Here is a 27,068-nt window from a genome sequence, read left to right as displayed (position 1 = left end):
TTACACCACAAAGTTATACAGCTATAAGGAGGGGCCTACTCAAATCGTGACTGCACAGATTTTGCAAAAATAGCAAAATTGGGAGATCTTTGTGAAATGCTCAGGGGAAAGAAAACAAAAAACAAAAACAGACCCAACCTTTTCCCCCCTTATCCCCCCCACTAATTACTAAAAATAAAGTACTAACTTCCCACTAGCAGTGCTCTTGGATATGCAGCCTGGCACAAAGGGGGCTGCTGGCATGAAAGCAACTAGGCAAGATGGGTGCTACCCCCACCTCTGATTGACTAAGGGCTGCCTGTCGTGTGGCCCCGCCCCCCTACAGTCAGCAGCGAGGAGTGGGGCTGCATAATGATCAGCCCTTTCCACCAATCAGTGGGGAGGTGTGTGTGTGTGTGTGTTTGTGTGTCTGTGGGGGGGGTGCACCTTGACCCCACTGTCATAAGCCTGTGAAAATGGTGGCTAGCTCCATGATCTGACTGCGAAATTGGCCGGCTGCCTCCCTGAGTTGGGTAGACCCCTAGCTATAAGATATACAGATGAAAGTAATGTTATTCCACCTAAGGCTTTTGCCTTCTCAATTTACGTATACTTTACATACAATTAATGAATATTCCACATCTCTGGGGTCAGGCCATCACTATTTAGAAACAAGGACAGTGTCCACATTTTAGAAAAAAAAAAAAAAAATTTATTCCGTCAAAAAGAGAAGTACTGTTTTCGTAAATGTGGAGGAGACCTCAGGACTAGGTAAGACAAGCACTAAGCTATCCAGGGCAGTACTGAAATCTAGGGGAGACCTGATAAAGACAAGTCCTTTGCCCACAACTGATGTTGGCAAAGAAAAACTTTCACTTAGCAATGATCATGCCTCAGTTCAACCTCACAGGCTACAATATTTAAAACTTTAATTCAAATTCAAAAACTAGATTTACAGAATGGGTATTTATATGACGTTGGCTGGAGACTACTTAAAACAGTACCAAAGTTGTCTAGTAAGTCATGACATTCTTGACCTAACCCAAAAGAACCATCTCAAAGGTGAACTCAAAGGTGAAATTTATATCACTATTCAGAGGTAAATTTAATTTTCATCTTTAGCTAGTTTAACTCATCTGAGCCACCCCTCCAATCTATATTACCTTGGGGTGGCTGTACCAGAAGCACAGAAGGAAAGACAAATGTAGTGGAATGAGTTTCAAGAATCAGTCCGCTCATTACTTGCTTCAAGTTACAGCTAGTAAATACAGATGTGAATCAGAAAAGGGCTGGAAGCTGTGAGATGACTGTTGGTGGACTTTCTATATTTGTAAATTTAGTACTGTAGCAAGTTCTGAACACACCACATGGAGGGGCAGATTTGGGGAGGCTTGACTACCAGCTCCAATGAATGGGAGACCATCCAGAGCCAAACTATGAAGAGACAAGCAAAGATTTTTGAATATAGATGACTGACAGACTTGGGCTAGATGAGAATGGGAGTAAGTAGTAGTATGAACATGCCCTGAATAACCCTGCCCAAAGTAGCAAGACTGCATGATTTCCTACCCACTGAAAAAAACATACAGATAGCTCAGCCAGGGAATTGGAAATAAGTTGATTTATAAACCAACTCTAGTACTTTAGTTAATTTTTAAGCATGCTATTTCCACCCTTCCCCCCCACCTTTTATCATTTCTTAAATGGGTCAAAATGGCATTTTTTGCACTTCAAGCAACTGACAACACTAATAATTAGTAAGCTTAATATACATACTTCCATTTAAACCCTGAATGAGAGAAAAATGAAAATGATGCTGTTCATATTAAAACCCATCACCTTTTGATTCTATTTATCTAAATTTACTTACATAGTCAAAAAGGTATGCATCTAGTTCTCCTGTTCCATCAACCAGTGTAAATTCCATAACAAACACATACTGGAGTGGCTTAATACCTAAAACTACAAGTGGAAAAAATGTTGGGCTTCAAATATTGAATACTCAACTATGACAACATAAGCTGACTGAAGTAAACTTGATGTTTTTTATTACATGACTTACTTTAGTTTATAGTTTAAAAATATAATCAGGTAGTTGGATAGATGGTGGTTGTAAGATGCAGTATACACATTTTATGACAATTTTATCTGGCAAGCAAGTATAATCAGAAACTTAGGAACATTTAAATATGAATGCTATTGTGGAATTTCAATTTTGCTTGAAAAAGTATAGAAAATTACAGAAAATACTTCAAAGCATTTATATTTTTTTAGAGGTGCACTGATACATTGGTCCGATATTGGATCGGCACCTATATAAAGAAAATTTTCTGTATCGGAAATCAGCCCAATGCAGCTGATATTTTGTCCCATAAATGACTCTGCATGTGCGCAGCTGCAGTGCAACATGTACGGAGAGAGGAGCAGACCTGGCAGCCGTGGTAAGCTGCGTGCAGCTGGTAAGTCTGGTGGGGTGGAAGGGCAGATCAAGGCCCCTATGGTGAGGGAGGGTGTGGGCTTGGGACTGGGGTAGAGGCTGCCCAGCCAGGGCCAGGGTGGGCATGGGATGCAGAAAGGGGGGGGGGGGGGGGCGGGACAGTTCCCACCACTGCATGCAGCTTGTTTGGTGCTCATCTGGCAGCTCCTGCTGCTGCTCCCACTGCTTGTCTGGGAGGGCGCAGGGGGGTGCATGTGCCCCTGGATCTGCATGGGGCGGGACTCTTCCCAGCCGGGCAGATCTGGGGGCACACCCTCCCGGATGAGTGGTAGGAGCCACCAGATGAACCACATGCAGTGGCAGGAGCCACCCCCTGCTTCCTGTGCCTCCCTGATGAGCTGCGCCTCTGTCCCGCACCTGCCCCAGCCCCAACCCCAGCCCACAGCTACAATCTGCCCTGTGCCACACAGATCGGGGGGCACCCCCCCCCACCTCCTGCACAAGCTGCTTGTAGCTATCCTGCATCCCTCCCTTCCCTGCCCCAACCCCTCCCTCACTGCCGGGACCTTGATCTGCTCCCCACCACGCTCCTTCCCTCTCCTTCCACCACACCAGACTTACCAGCTAAAGAGCCATGTATTGGAAATAGGATTGGTATCAGCTGATATGCCTCCTTAAAAATTGGCTATCGGTACCCCAAAAATCTATATCGGTGCACCCCTAATATTTCTACTTCCTAAAATATTTCAAATATTTGGATATACCTTCACTTTCATAGATCTTGAAGAATCATTTTACTGCCTGATTTCATTTCCACAGAAGTCAATGGGAAATTTACCATTCACATTCAATTTAAGCACTGATCTCAATCTGTCTTATTTTTACTGGGAAGTTTGTGTTTGGCTTTATGTTATGACTAGCCAATTGCCCGTCAAGAATGGGGGGGGGGGGGAGAGAGCAGGTGGGGATGGAGCCCCGTGGCCCCCCCTGCAGGCCCACTCCACCCTTCCCTCCTGTTGTTTGGGGTCTAGGCCTGCTCCCCCCCTCCCTGGAGCAGCAGCAGGGGGAGCAGGCCCACCGTGGTGGGGGAAGCAGCAGGGCCAGGCCGACCCGGTGGCAGAGGGGGGATGGGAGGAGGTGGCTCAGGGCCGATGCGGGGGAGGGGGAGATGAGGAAGGAGCGGAACCGACCTCTGCCCCCCACCCGCCTACATCGGCTCAGAGCCCACTCCTCCCATCCCTGCCACCGCCAGGTCAGCCCAGGTCCACTGCACCCCCTGCCATTGCGGCCCAGCTTCTCCCCAACCTCAGGCCCAGTCCTACCCTTCCCCTCCCACCACCACTGCAGTGTGCCCACTATTCCTCCCACCACTGCCGTGTCAGGCCCTGCAGGCAGCGGTGACAGAAGGGGACAGGGGCGGGTTGAGCTGGTGGCCTTGCTCCCCCGTGTGGCATCCTAATCCCACTCCCCCCCACACTGCTGTCACCTGCAAGGAGTAACAGGGGGCGAGGCCAGCTCCCCTTTCCACCCCCGTTCCATCGTCACCACCTACAAGGAGCAAGGCGGGGGGGGGTGCTGGCCTGGTCCCCCCATTTAGTCCACTCTGTTGCCCCCGTCTCCAGGGAGCAGGTGGGGGGGGTGAGGCCAGCTGGCCTCGTCCCCCCTCCATCCCGTTTTCCCACCATCATGGCGGCGCTCCACCATGCCACCAGCTCCTGTCAGAACGCTTGTTCGCACTCTGATTGGCTGTTTGTCAGCCAATAAGAGCACGAATAAAATGTTATGGACAGACAGACAGACAGACTTAAGCTTTTATAACATTAGAATATTAAGATGTATAAAGTGTATAAGTCAATGATAAAACTAGAAATCTATTCACTTACAAAAAACTGCAAAACAATACAAACACTGGAAAAAACATTCATTTAATGAATTTTGTTTTCATTTTGAGAGAAGTAAATTTCTAATGGGCACATCATGTTACTATTAGTTATATATTAACTCACACTTACAATCATATTATAAACTTGAAGAGGAGGTTTATGATCTCTTCTTTTACATATCATTATATTTGCATTTATTTAAAAAAAAATATCATTGCAGGCCGAGAGGCATCCTGAGATTTTAAATCCTTATAGGAATGTGAGCCGAATTGAACATAATTACATCCAGAAACTGTTGAGCCTATTTTCCTCTGTTCCCATTGTATATATATACACCAATGATTCTCAACTTTTAAGGGTGCCACATAATATGAGAACTGTTATGGGTGCACACACCTACATATGATTTACAAGATAAAGCCAGAGATATCAAATAGGATTTCATAGTAAAAAAAATTCTGGCCTGTTGTGCTCAGAGTTCTTTGCTGCACAAGAATTATTTTTTGGTAGTAAAAAATGAGTGAAAGTTTAAAACCTGGCATTTTACAAAGGGTGCCTTAATCTTAAAAGGGTTAACAGTCACCAATGTTCATGTTATATACCTGTTCACTGCTCTGTTTTTCCTCCAACAGTTGTCAGGACTGACTACCTTAGAATACTATGGGAAAGATTGTCAAAGGTGACTTATAGACTAATTCCTTTCGACTCCTTATAGATTTAACTCCTCCGTAATTCCCATTGTAATATGTGAGACTAGCATGCTAATGCCCTCTAGTGTTTTTTTCCTTAGGGCCTTTTTTACATGGTGTACTTTGAGATGCTCAAATGTTGCTCAGTGTTAGTGCTAACTTGAGACTGGAGCTGATGCACCTTACGGCTGAAAACCTTCTCTAACTGTCTCTTACCTGCACAGCTGTGACTTGCTACTATAGAGGGCTAGTGAGCCAGGGCAAGCTTCTATGTATGAGAGAGGGCTTGAGACTGAGTGGGTAATGAAATGGGAAGTAGAAAGGAAATGGGGGTGGGGGATGAGTGGTGAAATGAAGGAAGTCAGCCACCAAAGGATAAAATGAAGAGAATGGAAAAAAAGAATTTAAAAAGAAATAAAGAGAAACTAAATTTAAAAAGGTTGAATGTTTTAATAAACTGGAATTTGGGACTGGGGTATGGAAGTTACTAGTAATGTTTCCCAAGGTGGCTGGAAGTAAGAAGTGGTGAGGGAAGGCACTTTTGGGGGAGCTACTGCCTGTGCCCCAGGAAGGAAGTTGCAGCTCATAAGAACCTGATCCAGCCCACTAACTTGTTCCCCAGTAACCTTCCCAGACTCTACTCCTGGACTTGCCTGAGACTTGTGACCTGGCTAGCTGGCATGTGCTCTGCAAGCTGTTTGTGTGGAGCTGCATGCCTGGGGGTGGGAGGGTGAGTTGGACTGGTGCCAGAACCACCCCTGGACAGTAGAGTTCAGGGGGTGGAAAGTCTGTCCACACAGAATAGGAGGGTGGGGGGTAGGGACACGCATCCTGGGATGCTGGATGACGGCAACTTGGGCAGCTCATCTTTAGGGAATGTTCACAAATTAATTGAGCATGAGCTGGATAGCATGGATCGGAGATTAACTTGCCCTGGGGTGGCATAACTACGCTGCCTAAAATGTGTTTAAAACTAGTCTTAAGTGGTAATATGTATACAATTCAGGGGTTAAGAGCTCCAGGAGCCGACTAAAATTAACAAGGCCCTTAAAAGTTAAAAAACCTACTACTGTTCACAGATAAGAACAATTCTTCTTTTTAAGTACTTATATTTAAGTGCATTACATAAACTTTACCTCAACACTACTTAGATATGTGTAACTCACAACTACCTTTTGTTCTCTATATATACAAAGATTCATTACACCTATAGATAAAAAGATTTTCAATTCCTCTGAACACATCATTTAAAAAGGTAAGTATGTGTTTATTTCCAGCCAGGGAAATGCAGATACACCAAATAGCTACAAACTTCCATACACACACAATGCATACAAGATGTTAACAAACTGCAATCCATTCACTGAATATTCTGTATCTAAGGCCCAGAATAAAAGTATAACAGTATTTCATTCCATGCCTACGGTCAACTTACTTTGTGCCACTTCACTAGGTTCCCATGAGGGATGTTCTTCTTCAGCAAGGAAATGTAGACTCTTGATAGTCTTTGGTTTTGAACACTGCTTGCACCTGACAGATAAGAAAAAGATGATAGTACATACGCTTCGGATTATTGAATGATAGAAAAGTAGGGATGGAAGGGACCTCACAAGGATCTCTAGCCCAGTTCTCTGCTCAAAGTAGAATCGTTCCTAACTAAATCCATGAGTGGAAGAATCACTTCCCTTGATTTGCAAGTGACACAGCTGTTAATAAAACCCAGCATGATGCTGGCTTTTTTTTTGCAACAAGAGTATAGTGTTGGTTCACATTCAGTTTATGGCAGTAGTGCTACTCAATCTTTTAGTTCAGTGGGCCACGAGTGGCCCAGCCCATTTGGGGCCCCTGCAGGAAATGGCAGTTTTTCCTTTGCAGGCAGGAACCATTCCAGCCTGCAGGGAGCTGCCAGGAGCGACACAAAAGGGGCGCTGCGTGCATGTGGCCCGGAACATAGCTGGGGAGTGTGGAGAACAGCTCCCTGCAGGTAAGTCAAGGGCCAGGGGGGGGGGGGGGGGGGGGGGGGGGGGCATATCAAGGTCCCCATGGTGAAAGAGGGAGCAGGAGGCTAGGGGCGCTGCCCAGCCACAATGGTGTGTGGGACCCGGGGCCAGGGCAGGGAGCAGGACAGAGTCACAGGCAGCTCATCCAAGGGGTGTAGGGGGTGGTTCTCCACCACTGCACGTACTCTCCCAGGGGAGTTATGAGGGAGCATGTGCCCCCCATATTTGTGCATGGGACAGATGAGGGCTGCTCACTGCAGGTTAGGGGCTCTTCACCCAGCTGCCTTTGCCCAGGGGTTGCGAGTCACCTGCCTGCCCGGGGACAAAGGCAGCAGGGTAGAGTCCCAAGTCTGCAGTGAGCAGACTGCCTCTGCCCTCGCCTGGCTCAGCTCTGCTCTGGCCATGGCAGGGGAATGGGAGGAGGCAGGAAGCAGAGAGGAGAGGTGGGCATATGCCACCCCTCCACAGCCTGGCCAGGTCCACCCAGCCTCTTCCTGGTGGGGGTACTGAGCCAGAGCTGGGCTCAGCCGGGCTGGGGAACTTGCGGGGGGGGGGGGGGGAGCCACCCCAACATCCACCTTGCCCCACCCCAGCCACCCTTTCCACAGCTGCTGCTGCATGCCCCAGAGCTGAGCCCAACCCTGGTCCAGTCCCCGCCCCTGAAGGGGGTGCTACACCTTTGCAGGCTCAGCTGCACAGGGTGGGTGGGTGGTGGCAGGTGAATTTTGGGGTGGCTATAGCCACCCCAAGCCCTCTCCTAGCATCGCTCCTGCCCATGGGGCATGGAGGCCCACTCTGCCTTTGGGAACAGCATCACCTGAAGGGGAAGGGGCCCCTCTCCCTGCTGGAGCCCAGGGCCCCCAAAAATACTAATCCATGACTGCCAGGGCCAGTCTGTGGGATGGACTGGGCCTAGCCCCACACACCTGGATTGGGACCTGCATGCCAAGATCAGGTCTTGGGCCCCTTGTGGCCTTGTACTCACCCTAGAGCACCAGGATCAGGTCCTGCACTGCCCTCACATGCTAGGATGGGGCCCCAGGGTCCTGTGCCACCCCTGTCTGCTCAGATAGTGCCCCTGTGCTGCCACAGCTGGCCTGGCATACCAGTATCAGGTCCTATACCACCCTATGCAGCCAATTTAGCCCATAGGGCCCCTTTACGCTTCCCATGGGTCTGGAAAGTTGGCAGCAAAATATTCAGGTATATGGGGAGCCCTGCAGAACAGCTGATCTGGCACTAGGGACCAGATCTGGCCTGTGGACCAAGCACTGAGCACCTTTGTTCTAGTGTAACCCCTAGGTCCCTCTTTGCAGTCCTGCAGCTTATACAATTATTTCTTAGTCTATATTTTGGCAAGCGATTATTTCATCCTAAATGCAAGACTTTGCACTTTTCCTTGTTGAATTTCATCTAATTGATTGTGGACCATTTTCCCAAACAATCTAGGTCATTCTGGATCCTAGCCCTACCCTCCAGTGTCTGCAACTCCACCCAACTTGTTGTCTTCTTCAAATTTCCTAAGTGTGTACATGATCTCATCGTCCAAATCATTAATGAAGATATTAAACAATACTGGACCCAGGACAGACCTCCGGGGAATCCCACTTGATACCTTCTCCAGACTAGACATTGAGCTATTGACTACTCACTGAGAATTATGATCCAATTGGTTATGTATCCACTTTACAGTACTTTCATTTAGTCTATATATCCTTAGTTTGTTAATGAGAATGTCATGGGAGACCACATCAAGAGCCTTGATAAAGTCAAGGTATATCACATTCACTGCTTTCCCCCCCATCACTCACAGAACCTGTTCAACTTATTGTAGAAGGAAATCAGGTTGATTAGGCATGAACTCGCTCTTGGTGAATCTATGCTGGCTGTTCCTGATCACTTTGTTCTCCTCTAGGTGATTCACAATAGATTCCTTGATGACCTACTCCATGATCTTTCCAGGTATCAAGGCCAGGCTGAATGGTCTATACTTCCACAGAACCTTCTTCTTCCCTTTCTTAAAGACTGGCACTCTATTTTCCCTTTTTAAGGCATCCAACCTATGAGTACTCAAAGCAGATAGCCAATGGCTCTCAAAATTACCTCAGCCAGTTCCTTCAATACCCTAGGGTACATCCTATCTGGCCCTGCCAGCTTAAAAGTATCTAGCTTCTCTAAGTAATTCCTAATCTGTTATTCTACTGCTCTACGCTGCTTGTTTCCTTCCCTATCTTTGCTGCCAATTGCATTCAACATTTGGTAATTGCCTCTTTGTGAAGACTGAAGTAAATAAGGCATTAAATACTTCAGCTATCTCTGTATCATCCATCACTAGATTGCCTTCCACATTCTCTGCAGGAGCTATAGTTTATCTGGTTGCCTTCTTACTTTTGACACACTAATAAAATCCATTTATATTGCCTTTTATGTCCCTTGCCAGGTGCATTTCAAGTTGTGTCTTGGCCATCCTAATTTTTTCCATACATGCCTTTATGATACAGGCAGTCCACACTTATGACCCAACTGGTTCCTGAAAACTACATCTTAAGTTGAAACACCATAACTTGGAACCAATTTTCCCACAGGAACAATGTTATGTGTGATACAGCTGCATCCAGCTGGTAAGTCTGTTGTGGTAGAAGGGGAGGGGGGAGGGAGAAGATCAACACCCCTGCATTCAGGCAGGAGCTGCTCATCTGGGAGGGCATGGGGGGGCAGGTGTTTGCTCCCAGATCTGCGTGCGGCGGGTGAGGACGGGGCTGCACTGCACTGTGCTTCAGGCAGGTAGCAGGAGCTATGGGGGAGGCTACAGTGAAATTTCAGGAGGCTGCAGTCTCCCCATAGCCCATCTTCCCACCCTGATCCAGGGCCACACCCCCTCTGCCCCCATACTTCCCACTGCTCGCATAGCCAGGGTGGGGCACGTGCGGGATAGAGCCGTGGCTCATTCAGGTGGTGCGGGGAGGGGAGGGGTGTGGCTCCTGCTGCTGCACGCTGCTTGTCCAGAGGCAGCACAGCAGCCCAGCTGTGGCAGGTCAAGCGGTAGAAGGGCATAGCACCCACTCCCAACGCTGCCACACCCACCCGGAGCACAGCGTGGTGCAACCCCAGTGCTGCCCGCCCCACACAGGCTTGATGCCATGTGCCTCCTGCTGCTGGGCTGAGACTCATTCCCTGCCCACCTGGTGGTGGGACACATGTGGTGTTGGGCCACTCCCAAGCCAGCTACAGCAGGGATCTGGACAAAAAGTCCAGTGGGCAAGGGCAGCTGCCTTGCCCTGCGCACAGTTCAGGGGGGCAAGTGCTGCTTGCATTTGGACCCTTCCCCAGCCTGGCCTGGCCGGGGCTCTGCTCACCCAGTGGCAGGGGGCATGGAGGGAGATTGTCCCACTCACCTGGCTGGGCTGGCGGCAAGGGGCATGGCTCAGCACAGCCACGTGAATCCTGCTACTTTCATCTCCTGGACTGTGTCTCGGCTGCACCCCACGTGCATCCTGCTGCTCCCAATCGTGGAGCCTTTGACAGCCAATCTCAGTACTGAGATTGAGTGTCAGGGGCTCCCAATCGACTGGTCAATCACTATCGACGGGTTGATGACCACTGTTTTATAGGATTTTTTTCCGTGTCTGAACTCATTGCAGAGATTGTTGTCTAGAAAGGCTGATCTCCTGTTGCGCTTCCCATTCTTCTGTGGCACTGAAAAAACTTGCTTCTGCTACCTTAAAGTACAGCCAGCTGTCCTGGACTCCTTTTCCCTTCAGACTTTGGCTGCGCTCCAGTTCCCATAGTATGTTAAAATCTGCCTTCCTGAACTTCAGTGTCTTTCTGCTGCTGCTCTTCTTCCTTTCTTCCCGTGTCATAGTCAGTCACCCAAGTTACCTTCCACCTTCACAATCTCAATGAGTTCCTTCCTGTTTGTGCATAGCAACTTGAGAAAAGCTTCCCAAGTTGGATTCTGCCATCTGAATCAAAAAAGTTATCCCCAACACACTCCAGGAACTTGCTTAGATTGCTTGCACACTGCTGCCTCTCTCTCAGCAGATGTCCCCATAATTAAAGTCTCCCATGAGACCTATGTCCTGCAATTTGGAAGCTTCCACCAGTTGTTTAAGAAGGCCTCACCCACCTCCTTCTCTTGGGTTTGGTGGTCGTAGCAGGTGACTATCATGGTGTTCCCCCTGCCGCTCTCCTCTCTGACCTTTCCCAAGAGGCTTTCAATAAGCTGAACTTCTACTTTGTACTGAGCCTCAGAACACGTGCCTCCTTTATAAGCAGGGCAACACTACCTCCCTTTCCCTGCTTCTACCTTTGTGAACAAGCTATACCCATTCATGACTGTACTCTAGTCATGTCAACTCTCTCACAACATCTCTGTAATCTCAATTACACCATAATTCTGTACTTGTACTAGGACCTCCAATTCTTCCTGCTTGTTCCCCACATTTGTTGCATCAGTAGATAAATATTTTGGGTATCTAACAGACTGTTCTAGCCTTTGTTTAAGAACATTGCTAAGGCTTTTGTTATTGCTCCACTTGTTAAGCTTTAACCAGGAGCCTAGACTCTTTACTTAGCTCTGAGCTTTTGTCTCCATTTCCTGGTGAACCTAGCCTAAATTCCTCCTCACTTCAGTACTACAAAGTATTAAATCTTTCCCTTTGTACAGAACAAGGTTATTCAAATAAAAGTATTCTATTGGAATACAAAAGACCTTTAAAACTCAAGTTTATTTCAGCATGCAGAAATCTGAGGAAGCATGTAAAGTAGTCAGTGTTAATGCTCTCTATGAATCATGATCAAAAAGAAAATAACTTACTTTAGTTGGAGAAAGATGGCCTAATTGAATAAGCAAGGCTGGCAACTATGCGTTCTTGAGTACATATTCATAAACCAGAACTTTTTGTTGTTTAACAATACACAAAGTGCCATTTTGTAATAGGAGTAATAAATATAAAAATGTACAACGCATTAAAAACATGGCAGGGTTAGTACAGGAATTTGGCTATTCCTGTGCCCAAACATATTTTAACTATGAGTTATTAAAACTACCTCTTCTTTTTATTACTAAGGTATTTATGCATCCTCTCAAACTTTACAGAAAGTATGATAGTAAGTAAAATACAGAAAGTGGATAGAGAAGTCTGTCACAACCCAAAGTTGTGATTTTTTGTTTGTGTGCGCTTCGGCACTGCTAAATTATTTTTCCCGCTAAATTGCAGCTTCCTTGCACGGTAGAGTTTTCTGCTGCAGAAGAGAACCCCGGTGCAACGGAGTATTTCCGCCAAATTTGTAGCTTTCTTTGCATGGTGCATATCTTTTGCATCCAAGAAATGCACGGTGCAAGGAGTTCCCGCCATTTGTATGAAGATTCGTGCCACATTACTGGCCGATTCTAATACATGCACACATGGCGGCTAGCGATTGGCTTGCTAGCCGTATAAAGAGCTTGGGTGGTTTCCGCCCAAGTTGGAGAGAGAGCAATTGGAATTTGAGAGGGACAGTGTGAAGATCTCTAAGCGCTGCGGATCCTTACGGACCCAATGCTTTTCTTAAAAGGCAATAGAGGCCTGATAACCGAACCCGCGGAGCTTCAACAGCTCCGGGGAAAAGAACGAACAGCCTCTAGCCTCTCCCCGTCGCCGATAAATTCCTAGACGTATCCCTTCCTGTACGAGAAACTGCCGAACCCGCAGAGCTTCAATAACTCTGGGGCAAACAACGAATTGTCGTAGTCCTCTAACGAGGATTTAAGCGGAGCTGAACCTGGAAACTGTCCAGCCTACACCACGACCATCTTTGGTGTAAGTAAACAATCTTTAAATCAACCACTACGCGTCCGTGACTAATTCTAGCTCGCCCCCGGTCTTCTCCGGCCCCGCGTGCCCGGGCTGCTGGCCACAGCCCGTGTGCGCAAAGACGGGCCCGGCTTGCCCCCGGCCCGCACAAAGTCCATATCATTTTGCTCTCTTTGCCCAAGGAAACAAAATTACAGAAGCAGTTTATTTTTCTTCAAAGTCAGCTTTCATATCAGTGTATTACAGTTAAAACATAAAACAAACATTTATCTACTTTAAGATTAAAAGTAAAATTTAGGTTAAAAAATCAATGATGCTAATTCTGCCTCATTTGTGTGACTATGAACCTTGGATCAATTAAGTCAATCCAATTTTACACTGGAGTAACTTAGAATGGAATGCAGTTTACTACATGCACGTATGTCCATACTTACACCCCTTACACACTTGCCTTAAATAAATGCCATGTAGAAAGTACATTAGGGCAGCCCAACTTCAGTGTGGCTGGAGGCTGCAGGTGGCACCAGTGTAGCCCCCAGGTTACATACTACATAGGCATGTAGTATGTGACCCCTCCCTGTAAACTGAGAGTCCTGGCCTTGTCATAATAGTGATGGTATGACCTACTTAGGAAACTGAGGCATGGGCAGTTGAAACCTTGTTATATAACCAAAGAGCAGGAACTTTATGTTAATAAGTTATGAAGTGATAATGAACATGAGTGGTCCAAGAAAATGATAATGTTGAGTGACATAGATTGAGATGTGCAAGCAGTGATTGGACCATGGTATGATTGGCAGGTGGCGAGGTAGCAACTACAAAAAAAGCCAGTGTGAGACACCATCTCAGTGTGCGTGCATATGTGTGCGTGTTGTGTGTGTGTGTGTGTGTGTGAGTGTGCAGGAGCGTGTGTGCATGTCTGCATATGTGGTGAAGAGTGTGTGCGCCGAGAAGCTGTGTGAGCTGAGTCTAAGAGCCTGAAAGTTTTGAGTGGTGTTAAATCTGCTGGAGAGGCTGAGAAGATTGGGAGTGCAGGTGCTGAGCGCTGTGTGTGCAGGGACACTGGAATTCCACCTGAGATACTCACCTTTCTTTCCCCCATAGGACGGGTAAAGTATCACCCTTCCCTTTTGAGGTCTCCAAGTACTCCGCTTGTGGAGGAAAGGGTAGAAATCCTCTGCCTGACAGGGATGTGACAGCAGGTCCTGCAGCCTGGGTGTCAGTGTTCTTAGCTGCCACTGCTGGTGACAGGCCGGTATGGCTCTCTGTACATATTTGTATATAGTGTTCTCTTGAGTGGTTGTTAACTAGTTCATGTTGCTATGATTACTGTTAATTTTGGCTTGTAATACAGATTGCTTATTAACCCTTACTTGGTGTTTGTATTCATTAATAGTAGTGGGTCTCAGGGTGGGGCTGGGCAGCAGGACAATACTCTGAGGGGTTAACTCTTTCAGGTGCAAGCAAATCATAGACCCCTGGCACAGTAGAGGCCTAACCAACCTCTGTCCCTGTAATTACCATAGCCCCAGAACTCTCACTATGCAGGCTGTACTGGTGGTGCAAAGCCCCCTGTACCCTATGTAGCAGCAGGAAAGGTAGCCACTCGGGCCTGTGGGCTGCCAGTTGGACAGCATTTAGAAATAGGATAGTAAACAAAACAGAGATATTTAGAAATATTAAAAAAAAAATCTATTCAGACAAGATATATATTATTAAAAGCATGACTGAGATGGTGACAAATTTAAACGCACAGGTAATTCTAGAATCAATCCCATCTCAACTCTAACTTGGCTTTTTGTGTAAAGTGTATATTTGATATTCTACAAGGCTTTCACTTATTGTGGCTTGATAGGTATGTGTAGTAGAATATGGAATGAAGCATCCAAACACCTTGCAGTTCCTAAACGTGCTCTACTTTCTAGTTTGGAAAACTGTGCCTATAAAGGATGCTGGCTGTGAGACTGGCAAGCTTTTGGACTGGTATCTGCCCTAGGAGAGAAGGAAGGGAAACCATAATGTACAAGGGGTGATCCGGACACTATATTCAACTCCTTTGAAAAGGATGTTTCCATAACCTTGTAATAGACAAACAAAGGGGTAAGGGGACATCAGGCCAAATGCAACATTTTACTGTTCCTTCTCATTCAGGCCTCACTAGGTCTTACTGTCATCAGCCCAAGGCAGAATCTATTCAATCTAGGCATCTTCCTCTAAGCTGCATAGGTTGAATAGATAACCAACTGAACTGTTGTTCAGTTTTCAACTGGAGAAGGCGGGGGAGGCTGGCACTGACTTAGGCCAGTAGACAGGAGATGCTATCGCATGTCTCCCAACCTGCAGGCCACTGCCAGCCCGGCCAAGTATCCCCAGCTCCCTGCTGTCCTTCCACAAAGGGCACCCTGTTCAGGTGCTGGCCCACCTTGAGGGAGACTCCCCCTCAGGTTTCCCCCAGCCTGGGTTCCCCAGTCCAGGCAGCCGTGGGGAGCTGAGGAGAACCCCTCTCTCCTCCTTCCCAGCTGCTGATTGCTTCAGGTGCTGCCACAGGAGGGAGGGAGAAGAAGTCATCCTGGATTCGCAGCAGCTGAGGCAAAACCAACTGCAGAGGAGCAGGAGAATTTCCCTCTGTTTCCTGAGGTTGCCTGAGACTTGCATGGGCTAAGGCAAGCAGCTCTGGGGTTTGGGAGGGAAGGGATTCTCCTCAGTTCCCTGGGACTTCCCAGGTAGGGGTACCCTGGGCTGGGGTAGGGGGGAGCCCTCCAAGGAAGGTGCTCCCTGGTGACCCCATGCTGGGTTGCATGGGCAGACACCCAGCCAGGAGGATGACTTCTTCCTCCCTCTTGTGACAGCGGTCAAAGCAATCAGTAGCTGGGAAGGGGGAAAGGGGAGGGCCGCCGAGGGTCAAAAAGTCCCCACCACAGGAGCTTTTCCTTCCCCTACATGCTGTGTAAACTTGGCTAGAGGGATCTGGGGGTCTGTTCCCTTGTCTTTGCACCCCACCCCCATCCCTGTGGGATGAGAGATGCACACAGGAAGCAGACTAAGGAGCTGAGGGGCGAGGTAGTCCCTACTCCACTGGAGCAGACAGCATAGCCCATGGCTACGAAGCATCCTGGGATGCTGGGGGGACTGTGAGTTAACTTGAACCAGGACGGGATCAGGGACAGAAGTTCCATAACTGATTTAGGTTAAACCAGTTTAAGTCTGGTACTACAACCAACCAGGTTTATCTTAAACCAGTTTTGGCCATTTTTAAAGCAATTTATATGCATTGAAGTTCTGTTCTAAGTTTAAACCAGTTTTCTATCACTTAAATTGGTTTATGTGTAACTTCTGTCCCTTCTTTCATTTTTTTTACAGCAAAGAAAACATACTGTAAATTCAAATAACTGCTTTATTAACTGCATCAGCTTGTTAATGTCCTTATTGTCAACTAAATACAAAGGCAGCTCCTGAAACTGCCCTATGAATATGAAAATGAAGCATTTTAATTAGCTGGTAATAGAAAAATAAAATCAAATAGTTTCAGGGAACTGTAAAAAAATACTACGTGGACAGATTTTAAAAATTTAGCATCTCTTTAGAGTAAAGAATCATAATAGGAGTTACTTGGCCCTCAACTATACTTATGGTAACAAGTACCACATTCAGGCTACAGATCACTGTTTCCTTCTGCCACACTGTATTCATTTTTTTAATTGTTAAAAGACAACAGTTTTTTTTCCCCAAAGAACTTTTAAAAGATATGTCCAAAATGGGTGTGAAAGGTTGAATTAACTTTCTATAAATCCACTTGATGTAACTTATAAAATATGGGCACAATATTTAACCTACCCATAATGCCGTATCTTCCCTTGCAAAAGGAATGGAGCAGAAAGATCTAGGAGTTCAAGATCTTCTTGCGTGGATCTCACAGGAATAACACCTTTAAATCTTCTTGTAAATTTCAGAATTTCTTTTTGTGTCCCTCCTTTAACAACAAATAAACAACAATTTATTAACTCAGAGTTCCCCAAAATCTTGATACCTGGGGCACATTATTTTCTGGATTAAAACTGGCAACGTACTTCGTTCTTATGCTTGAGTGTGTGTGTGTGTGTGTGTGTGTGTGTGTGTGTGTGTGCACGCGTGTGTGTGTGTGTGCGCGTGCGTGTGTGTGTGCGCGCAAAATACGTATGCATGCATTCTTTTCTGTAAAACAACTAACATATTCCATTCTCCTGGCAGAGGAAAGTGTACTAGTGCTGAAATGTACTGTTAAAAAATGACATCACTACATCTTTCTTTAAGCAAATGGTTAGTATTTATACTAGCAGTTTCAACCTTTTAGTCTCAAGGCACTCCTCCATAATTCTCTGAATTTTGCAGCACCCTGGTTGAAAATTGCTAAGATTAGATCTAAAAGATCTAAATTCAGACAAGATATGGAGGGGGCTTTGAGGCTAAAAAAGAAATGAGAATCGCTGATCTAGTCCTTGACACTTAAGAGCAAGGACCTCACTCTGCTATGCCTTGCTCTTTCCACTGTCTGCCCCCTCCCAACTCTCAGTCTGTACCTCAGAGAACAAGGCTCCTTCAGGGTCTCACATGCTGGTGACCACCCCTGCAGCCCCTCTTGCTAGCCTCGGGAGGGTGAGAAGATTGGAGGTTATAAGCCAGGCTGCAAATCACAGCTCCATCTGTGCACCTGTCCATCCACTTGCATAAGAGCACACTGCTGGGAGTGTGGGTGGTTGGAAGGGGGCAGCATAGTGGCTGCCTGAGGGAAGGGAAGGCAGCAGCAGTGGTGGCAGTCCCCAGAGGAACAGTCATAGGCACTGATGGAGTAGTTGGGTCAGACACAGGGTGCCGGATGTAAGAGAAGAGCATTAACTTCCTCACACAGGGGATCTCACAGTATTTCTGTTGCTTTTGCGCCACACTAGTGTACCACAGCACACTCTTTGAGAATCACTATTAACTGTATGCACATAATGCTAAATTAAATAATTCAACTCCTTTGGACTGATGGAAATCAATTTCAGGACCTGTGACAAATAACTGACCATGATCCAATGTTAAAAAGGACTCCTAAATTAACTGTAGTGCTGAAATTATGATGTATCCATTATGGTCTAGGAGTAACTGATTATATATATTGATTGTACAAAAATGTGAATACTTATATAATATAAAGCTGCAAATGTGACTTGTTACTGCATGCAGAAATCAGATGTTTAAATAACCACATATTCAACAGAGGCAAAATGAAATGTGCAATTTGCCATGACACACTTAAAAAATATTTTATGGTAGTAAATGACAATTAACAAATTAGCATAGCTTAAAACAACTTTACTCTTGGGAAATGCCTGCAGTTGCCCTGTGCTACTCTCAGGACCATTGCCAAAACCTAAGCCCTAACTACTTGCTTCCCCAAAACCACAACACGAGCAGTGAAGTTGCTTCAGATGTCAATCTCATCTGTTTCTAGGGGAATCAGACGAATGGTGCATGACCAGTCCATGGACTGGATGACCTGGCTAGACAAAGCTTTGGCTGAGATGTTCTAGTTGGGGATAGTCCTACTTTGGGGAGGGAGTTGGACTAGATGACCTCCTGAGGTCCCTTCCAACCCTGATTTTCTATGAGTCTATGATTTCTATGAATGGTGTGTGGCTGGCCCCACATGCTAGGCTATGCATGTGGATCCTCCCATGTTGGATTCAGTGCATGTGACATCTGCTCCAACCATCTATAACTCATCACAAAAAGGCCCAGCTTCCCAGGGGCTTGGCTGCTACCATCAGAACAAGTGAGACCCATGGTTCTGGGGCACTGGTGCTGCTGGGGCTCCAGAATTGCTGCTTTCACCTGGTTGCTTGGCACCCAAACCAGGAAAAGCCACAGTGTTGGAGGCCCAGTAGCACCATGGCTTCTTCCTGCAGCAGGTACAAAATGTCTGGGTGAGAGCTACAGCACTGGAACTCCAGTAGCACTGTGGGAAGCAGCCAAGCACCACGGCTTGTTCCCATGGCTGCAACTAAGCACTCACGACAGACCCGCAGCCTTGGTCAGGGACCTTCCCCTGGTGGCAGCCAAGCGCTTGTGAGCCTAGGCTTCTTCTGATTGTAGTGCTGGGGTGCTTCAGCACCATACATCTCACCCAGGTGCTTGGCTACCCCAAGGGGAAGGTCCCCCGTCAAGGCTGTAAACTGGATAATCTAGATACGTGGGCTGGATCTGGCCGCAGACCATATGTTTGACACTAATGCTTTAGGGTAATCCAACGCTGCTACACTGGAGATCTGTAGTGTGCTGGAGAGCAGCGGCAGCAGTGCCTTGGAAGTGTCCTCATCATTTGCCTCAGTTCTCTGTTTGGAGCATGCAAGCAGCCACATAACTACTATGGAATGTAGCTACAGTGAAACTACTGTGACCACTAAAATGATTTTTTTTCCACATGGAAGCAACTTGCCATTGTAGTTCTTAAATGGCAAAAAAAAAAAAAAAGGATTTTTAGGTAGGAATTTGAAGGAAAGCGCTTGCTAAAAGCATCAGAACTGAAGCAAGGCGAAAAATGAAACAGTAATAAATAGGATGCAATTTTAAATACTGCTTTCATGGGACTTTATAAGACTTTACTGGAAATTAATGTCTTACGTTATTAGAAAAGCTGGGATTTTTCTGCAATTTTTCTGCAATTATGCAGGATCAGTTTGATAAATTTCTCCCTATATTTACTATAATCGCTCTGCAATTGCTGCTTTAAAATACACACCTAATAACGAACACCTTTGGCCAAAATAAGTCACTAAATACCTGCTTCTTAAATCTTGAAACAACTGCAACCAGAAGACGACCCAATTCTTAAAGAGATTTTTCCAGAACCACTCATCCTAGCTTTTAAACAGGCATTGAACCTTATCACCAGAAGCAAACTTCCTATGGCCCCAAGCACACCAAATGGATCTAGACCACACCAACACAAGAAAAGTAAAACCTGCCCACACATTTCTACTACTCCCACAACAGAACCATCACCACCATCACCATTCCTGGATCTTATGTCTGGACCTCCAGAAATGTAATAGATCTTATCCAGTGCAGTGAATGCCATGATGGAAACTATGTAGGAGAAACCAAACAACTGAGTACCAGAATGATAGATTTTCAGTGTGCGTTCAAAGACAAAAAATACCCAATTACTGTGGGTGCACATTTCTCACAAGACAACCACACTCTCTAACCTCTCAGTTTTAATCCCCAAAGGGAATTTACAAAACACCTATTGTAGATGAGCCTACGAAATTCACTTCATAAATCTACTGGATACAAAAAATCATGGCCTACATACAGACATTTAATTTATGACACATTATAAACTACCTGCCATCTGATAACTGCAGGTAACTTTTCTACATTTTATCACTGGTCCACATTTTCTTTTGTTTTTCCCATTCCATCTGCCTGTCTCTTGCTCATTAACTCCTACCCCCTCTGATCTTCCCTGCCACACATCTGCATTTTCACAAACCTGCATTTTGCATATTAGCTTAAGCTTCTATTTGACCATAGAGAGAAGACAAACACCAGCAGACTCTCCCTATGTCTGAAGAAGGGTGCCTGTGCTTGAAAGCTTGCAAAGAACAATTTTTCCAACTATTTAGTTGGTGTAATAAAAGATATCACCTTTGCCCAAATAACCGTATCTGCCTATCTCCTTAATTCTTGAATAGATAACAGGGAAGAAACATAGCAATTACTTTTTGCAATGTAGTTGTTTTCTACAAAAACAAGTGTGCTGTTTAATGTTAAATTTTAATAAAATGTATGATCATAAAAAGCATTATAAGGTGCTCTCTGATTCATGCACATTTTAGATTTGTAGTTTACTATTTGTAGTAATGATGTAATGATTTGTAATGATTAGAAAAGTCAACACACCCAATGTTTCCACGTGCTAGGTGATGTGCAAATTGCACAAGGACCATACCTTTTTATTTACATTTTCACTCTAATTAGACAAAAGGTTGGGAGGAGAAACAAGTACAGAGATGTCCAACAGCTTAGCCGAAAAGCACACAGGTTAGTTACAGAACCGAGAATAGAGCACACGTCTACCAAGCCTCAATCCGGCACCTCTTAAGCCATACTTGAAATGTTACAACCATTCAAAGGATTTAAATAAGTATAAAACACATGCAGCTTTACCAATGGAACCACTGGGATAACTTAAGGTAATTCATAAGATAAAGTTTCATTTAAGAAAATGTTTTCAGTTTACTTATAAATCAACATTGAAGTCTATAAGATTAAACAATAAATGTCACTGAAATTAATTATAGCGAGTATATTGTATGAATACTGAAGCCAATGATGAATGGTACATATTAATACGCTTTTCACTAATGTGATGACATCTTAGTTTTAACCTTTATCCCAAATTAGATTTAAACTTACGTTCAAGGAAATTAAAAAAAAAAATGCTAACAGAAAAACCTCTTTCTTGTGTCCATCTTTCATCTCAGCTGTCCAGTCAAGGCCAAACAACTTCTATGCCAGCAGCATGGCTCAGCATCTCGTTTATGGAGAGGAGAGGGTATTGTACTATACTAAAACAACCTGCTTATGTTTAAAAAAAAAAGTAATACGTGGATCTCCTTAGTTAGATGGAGTTGCCATGTTGTGTTTTACCTCTTCAGGCAGTGTACATGTGGAGAAGGTCAGGGAGGATGCTCAGGAGGCTGGAAAAAAATGCCTTTTGGAACTTGTACCAACAAACAATATGGAAGTAAAACACAAACAAACAAACGAACAAAACCCAATACATTGTAGAAAAATCCCAGGACTGTGGAAGAGAAATAAATGGGCTAGAAGCCCACTAGAACTTCTGTTTAGTGATACGGGAATAATTTACAATTCTGTCCTTCATTCCCACTAATGCACTTAATATGGTGTCATATCCAGCTGCAGAAGCTTTGGTATCTATGCAAAACATCTGTAGCAAAAATGATGAGGTTTGGTTTTAGGAGAAAAAAGCAGTCACAAAAATGGGAAGAGGGTCCTGTTACAGAGGAAGAAAGTTATATTAATAAGTAATAAAAATGCATTCGGAACATGCTGCAAATGCTGCAATTAAAATGAGTCAAATAATAAGCTAAGAGGAAAATGGAAGGAGCTTTGCTATTAACCCTCATGATCTCTTAACTAACTCACCTTTGCTTTTTCACACCAAGGCACTAGGACAATGTGATCTTGCTTGAAATTCAGAAAATGAGGATATGCAACATATTTAAATTCTTTTTTAAATTGCTTTGTTTAAAGTGATGGCTATTTTTCTCTCTAAAAAGCATTCTGTTAAAAATGAACATTTTCTGAACTATATTTATGTGAAACAACACTGACATCCAGAGGCTGACAATGCTAAGAGTAGGCTTGCATTCTCAGAAGCATGCCAAACCTTCTACTTATTTAGTAGGTACTGAAGATCTTTTGAAAGATAAAAATCAGAACTAAACCTATCTATGAGCCCATTCATTATAAGTTTTTTGGTTTGACATGAGAATATACAAAAGTATCTAGATCCTCTCTGGATTACAGAAATTGTAACCCACTCTTCGCATTTTGTATAATCACATCGGTGAACCAGTCAGCTAGCTATAACTAAGAGTTCCAAAGGAAAGTAACATTTAGTTAATCAGTCTGTCCTTGGTTTTTAATTCTCATTCTAAAATGTTTGTTTTTAATTTGGAGAGATACTTAAATCCTAAACACCTAGTAGGAAGGGACACTGTGGCTCCCCCCAGAAGTTACATTTTTTGGGGAATATATGAAAATTTTCCCGAGACAAAAAAAAATGACCAAGCTGCCAAAATGCCAGTGGATCCATACCAGAAGCTGCTGATTCTGTCATGCTGGGACAAACTTAATGTCTAGCCAGATCTTCTACTCCCCATAATACCACAGTGCTCTTCTCTATCTCCTCACCTTCCAGTAGGAAGGGAAGTCATTGGTGACCTGACAGCCTGAGGAATTGCAAGCTGCCAGAGATGTTTGGTGGCTGCACTATCTCTGTTGCCACCCAGTGGTGAGAGCTGCTGAGATGAGGGCTGCCTGGTCAAGGAAAGCTGCTTTCTCCAATTCCAGACAGTTTGAGTGCCAAAAACTTTAAAAAGCTTCCAAACTACCTGCACAGTGCACACCCTTTAAAGCTGACGGCTCCTGAGCAGCCTGGCAATGGCAAGAGGCTGCCTAGTGTTGGGTTGCTCATGCACCTGAAGGTCCTGACACTTGGGGAGGTGCCTGTGGCTACTCAAGAACAGCCTCAATTAACTGGCAAGGGCAAAGGGACTCCCTGAAAGTGGCAAGAGAGGCTGTGTTCCCTACTCTCTCCTGCCACTGCCTGCAGGAAGTCCCTTCACCCTCGCCAGTGCAAATGGCAGTGGCAGGGCTGGTTTACCCCAGATCAATCTGTCACCGAAGGCAACAACTTCACCCTTGCCACACAATGACGAGGGTGAAAGGGCTCTGTGCAGGTGGCAGCAGGGGCTAATTGAGACAGAGCACTACACAAATAACATGGGGTGGGGTATGGTATCCAAATAGGATACAACTGTAATTGTATTATCTTACCTTCTACCATTATCAAACATTTTCCTGGCTCTTGAACCATTTCATTGTGCTTCACAAAATGAACAGCTATTGTTCTTTGTTCTGGGTGTTCTGTATTCCACACAGCAGAATCATACCACAGCTTATCGTGCAATTCTGGATTTGGAAGTGTAGCTGCAGAGTCTTGTAAAATAAAGTCAAAGTCATCTCCATCTGGAACTTCTTGCCTAAAACCATTTGAAGAAGGAATAATTAAATAATAAATGTATTAAATAATTAATTAAATAATTAAATAATAGCAGCTCCTTTGTTTAATAAAGTATGGTATGCAGTTCTTCAAAAATAATGAATTATAACAAAAGTACATGTGATACCTGAAAATGCACTTTTGTGCATATTATTATTTGACGAAACCTAATCTGATGACATGCTACAGCAGTTTTAGGGTTTGATGCTACACAGGCACGTGTGGAGTATTAGGCACTTTATGTCCAATTCAGTCCTGTGTTAAAGTGCCTGATCTTGCATTTTTAGCAGGCTAAGCCTTAATGCTTTCATCCAGGCTGACTTAAGTGACAAGGACTCCTTCTGACATCTCTAGGTTTTCTATCAAGCTCTAAGAAGGCTGATGGCTATAAAATGGTATTTAGAGGTTTGGTTTTGGGAATTGGCCTGTATGTAAAATAGATATGCATTAGAACAATGGTCCAGTGGAATGGCAAGGGTTAAACTGATTCAAAAAGACTGTTTATGACTGTGACAGGGGCACTCTCCTGAGGATGGGTCTCATGTCAGCCTGCCCACCTGTCGTTATGGGGTAATCTGTCCGGTCTCACCTGCCATAACTTTGCTGTTCCTACAAACAGATGGTAAATGTGGGAGACTATTACATGCCCCGATGCCAGGGGGTGCTATCTGTGGCTCCGAACCTCCCCTACACCGCTGCCCATGCCTTGCAGATGGCATCCAGATTAATATTACTCCCAGTCTGAGACTGGAACAAACTGAGTCCAAAGTTGGGCTTCACGCACACGCACATTCACACCACCACCCCGCTCACAAAAGGCCTCTTCTACTACCGCCCCTTTCTCACCTGGGCCTCTGGATTACTGCCTGTTAAGGGGCCACACTCCACTGCCCTGTTCCTCCTTGAGTGGTCCCTCTTGGGCCATCAGGCTTCGCTACTTCCATACTGGCCTCGCCATGCAGGACCTTCAGTTCCCGTGAGTTCCCCTACTCTATGTGGTCTGGTCTTATGCCAACTCTCGGCTAATTCTGCCCCAAACCCCTCACCGGGCACAGGACTGGCCCTTGTGCTGTCCTTCAAGCTTACTCATTTGGTCCTACTCAGTGCACCCCTTGGGCTGTCCTTCACGCCTACTCCGACTTCAGCCCTACTCAGCCCCCTCATATGCACAGCCCTTCAGGCCTACTCGTATTTCAGTCCTACCTGGTGTGGAGCCTCCCAAGGCTTTCCGTATTACCCCCTCTGGGGTCTCTGTTGGTCTCAGGTGGCACTCTGCTTGCTGTGCCTGGCCGCACTGCTCTCACTCCCCAGGGTCTTACACCCCCCTCATGGGCTCAGGTGGCTGCAGCCATACCTGGCCCCAATACTGCCTTCAAAGCCTACCTGAAGATGGGGGCTGGAGTTAAGGTGCCCCTCCTCACCTTTCACCAGGGAGGTAACTGGCCTGGCATTTCCTGGGGACTCCCGCACCACCAGGAGCCCCACCAGGCCATCCTTCCCCAGCAGGGTACAGTTTTAGGTCATGCCCAGGACCAGGAGCCTCCAAATCATCCCTATAAGCTCCTGCCCTTACTTCCAAGATGTATCGTACAGCATTTCAGCCAGGCAATGTTTCTGCCTGGCCTGCCAGCAGTGAACTGCTCTGCTTACACAGGCAATCAGTGTCTCAAAATGGCTGCTGCAATAAAGCACCTGCTGGCTGTTTGGCTCAGCCCTTAAGTGGCAGGCACCAACAGCACCCTGCCACAGTGACAAAGGCCCACTATGTTTCCTTCAAGGCCTACTGTGTCTGAAGCCAGCAGACACAGGCTGGGAAACTGAAGACATGTTCCACACTGTTCCATAACATGAATAGTGTACCCAAACAGAGACAAGGGACTCTGCAGCATTAGCACCAGCTCACAGTGCCAAACTGCAGAGCCCTTGGGACTTCCGGCTTTGGTGGATGGAGAATGGTAAATGCCCAAATGAAGATGTGTGCGCATGTGATGGGTTTGTGAAACAAAGGAATATGCTGGCAGGATAGTATGATGACCACAGGGAAACCAAACTATGATGCCCAGGAATAAAGAGTCATCAGAGGAGGAAGAGGAAGGATTTCAGAGCAGTAAAGGGTCCCCAAGAGGGGAACCTGAAGCTACCATGGACAGATGACACACCACCAGCCCATCTCACCCACCCCACTGGCGGAGGAGGGGGGAGGCCTTGGCCTTTGACCCCAGGCTGCTGACATCTGACATTCAAGAGAACACCTCAGGGTGAAGCTTGCGTACTGGCCAGATGAATCTTCCCTCTGTTACAGCTCTAGGACAGTAGATATAAAATAGTTTGCATTTGTCTTATCTGCTATCACTGTGTATCAATAAAATTCACCTATTATTGAATGGCGAGGTTGTGGTTGGTCTGAGGGTTTGGGTCCATGGAACAAGGTAACTGGGTCATAAAATCAGTGCCAGTGAAGGCCATGCAAATGCATTACTATTTTAGTGTAAAAAAAGACTGCACTTAAATGCTTGAAATTGCGAATTATGTTTATGCACCAGACTATTTTACCTTGCACTCCACCAAAAATAAAACTGCAAGAGCAGAAGCTTGATGCTTGCTTCCCTTGAAAGATTATACCTAAAACTTGCACTTTGTCTCACACACATTCTGTTTCTATTTGTGCCAGAATGAAACCAGCTTGGCATTCCCGACTCAGTACTTTAGAGGGGCTTGCATGATATCACAACTAATCATAATGTAACTACTTACATATGAAGGAACTAGTAGTTTGCTTATAGAATTTTAACAGCAAAAACAACTTCTGTTGTGTGGAAAGCTTTGTTCATTTTAGTAGTATAGGAACTGTGACTGGAAATAACATTGCAAAATAACGTAGCTTAGAATATCTCATAAAGCACTGACTGAAGGCCAGTCTGACTCGTAAGTAAATCAACTGAAAAAAATCTCTATATCCAGAGCACATTTTGATGGACACTATAACATTCAGTATTAATTGCCAATGGAAAAGCAGAATAGACATTTATAACCTATTTACTGATTTGTTCATTTGCTATACGTATTTAAAATACATTTTCAGTCTTTGGCAAAGTTGTGGACACAATTTCTTGTGTATTCTTATGAACAGAGTTAGTCAAGAACGAGCATATCCACTTCCTGGGAAATTCCATGTATGTAACAGAAGTTGGTAATCTTTGTATATGACTCTAAGGCTTTTGGCAGATGTTAGACTTAAGATGTGATTAACCTGTTTATTTGTTCCATAAAGAATAATCTGGCCACACATCCAGGCAACTGATGGCATTTCCACAACACGTGAAATATTTTACGGCCAGTTTCTATTGCATCTTGATTGAATGTGTAGTAGGGCAGCCCTGGTTGACAGCTCCCTTCATGTCAGCAGGCTGACATCCGTGCAGCCCTTCTGTGCTGTATGTGGGGT

At 45.3% G+C, this 27,068-nt stretch overlaps 1 protein-coding gene across 3 annotated transcripts in view; it reads right to left on the bottom strand.

Moving 5' to 3' along the window:
* The window catches only part of POT1 (protection of telomeres 1), a 188,658-nt gene that overhangs the window by 7,231 nt on the left and 154,359 nt on the right, over positions 1-27,068 (bottom strand). For 2 of the 3 annotated variants that reach the window (XM_006278058.4, XM_059725920.1), the window contains 4 exons: positions 23,398-23,603; positions 16,618-16,753; positions 6,424-6,518; positions 1,850-1,941 (listed from right to left, as the gene is read on the bottom strand). In XM_006278058.4, the coding sequence (XP_006278120.2) occupies positions 1,850-1,941; positions 6,424-6,518; positions 16,618-16,753; positions 23,398-23,603 (529 nt within the window). Of the gene's footprint in view, positions 1-1,849; positions 1,942-6,423; positions 6,519-16,617; positions 16,754-16,869; positions 21,830-23,397; positions 23,604-27,068 lie in introns of those variants that run through there. The other variant, XM_059725921.1, reaches the window with a different exon arrangement.

Source organism: Alligator mississippiensis, chromosome 4 (genome assembly GCF_030867095.1).
Source record: "Alligator mississippiensis isolate rAllMis1 chromosome 4, rAllMis1, whole genome shotgun sequence".
Taxonomy (NCBI): domain Eukaryota; kingdom Metazoa; phylum Chordata; order Crocodylia; family Alligatoridae; genus Alligator; species Alligator mississippiensis.
This window is presented reverse-complemented; position numbering and strand designations above follow the sequence as displayed.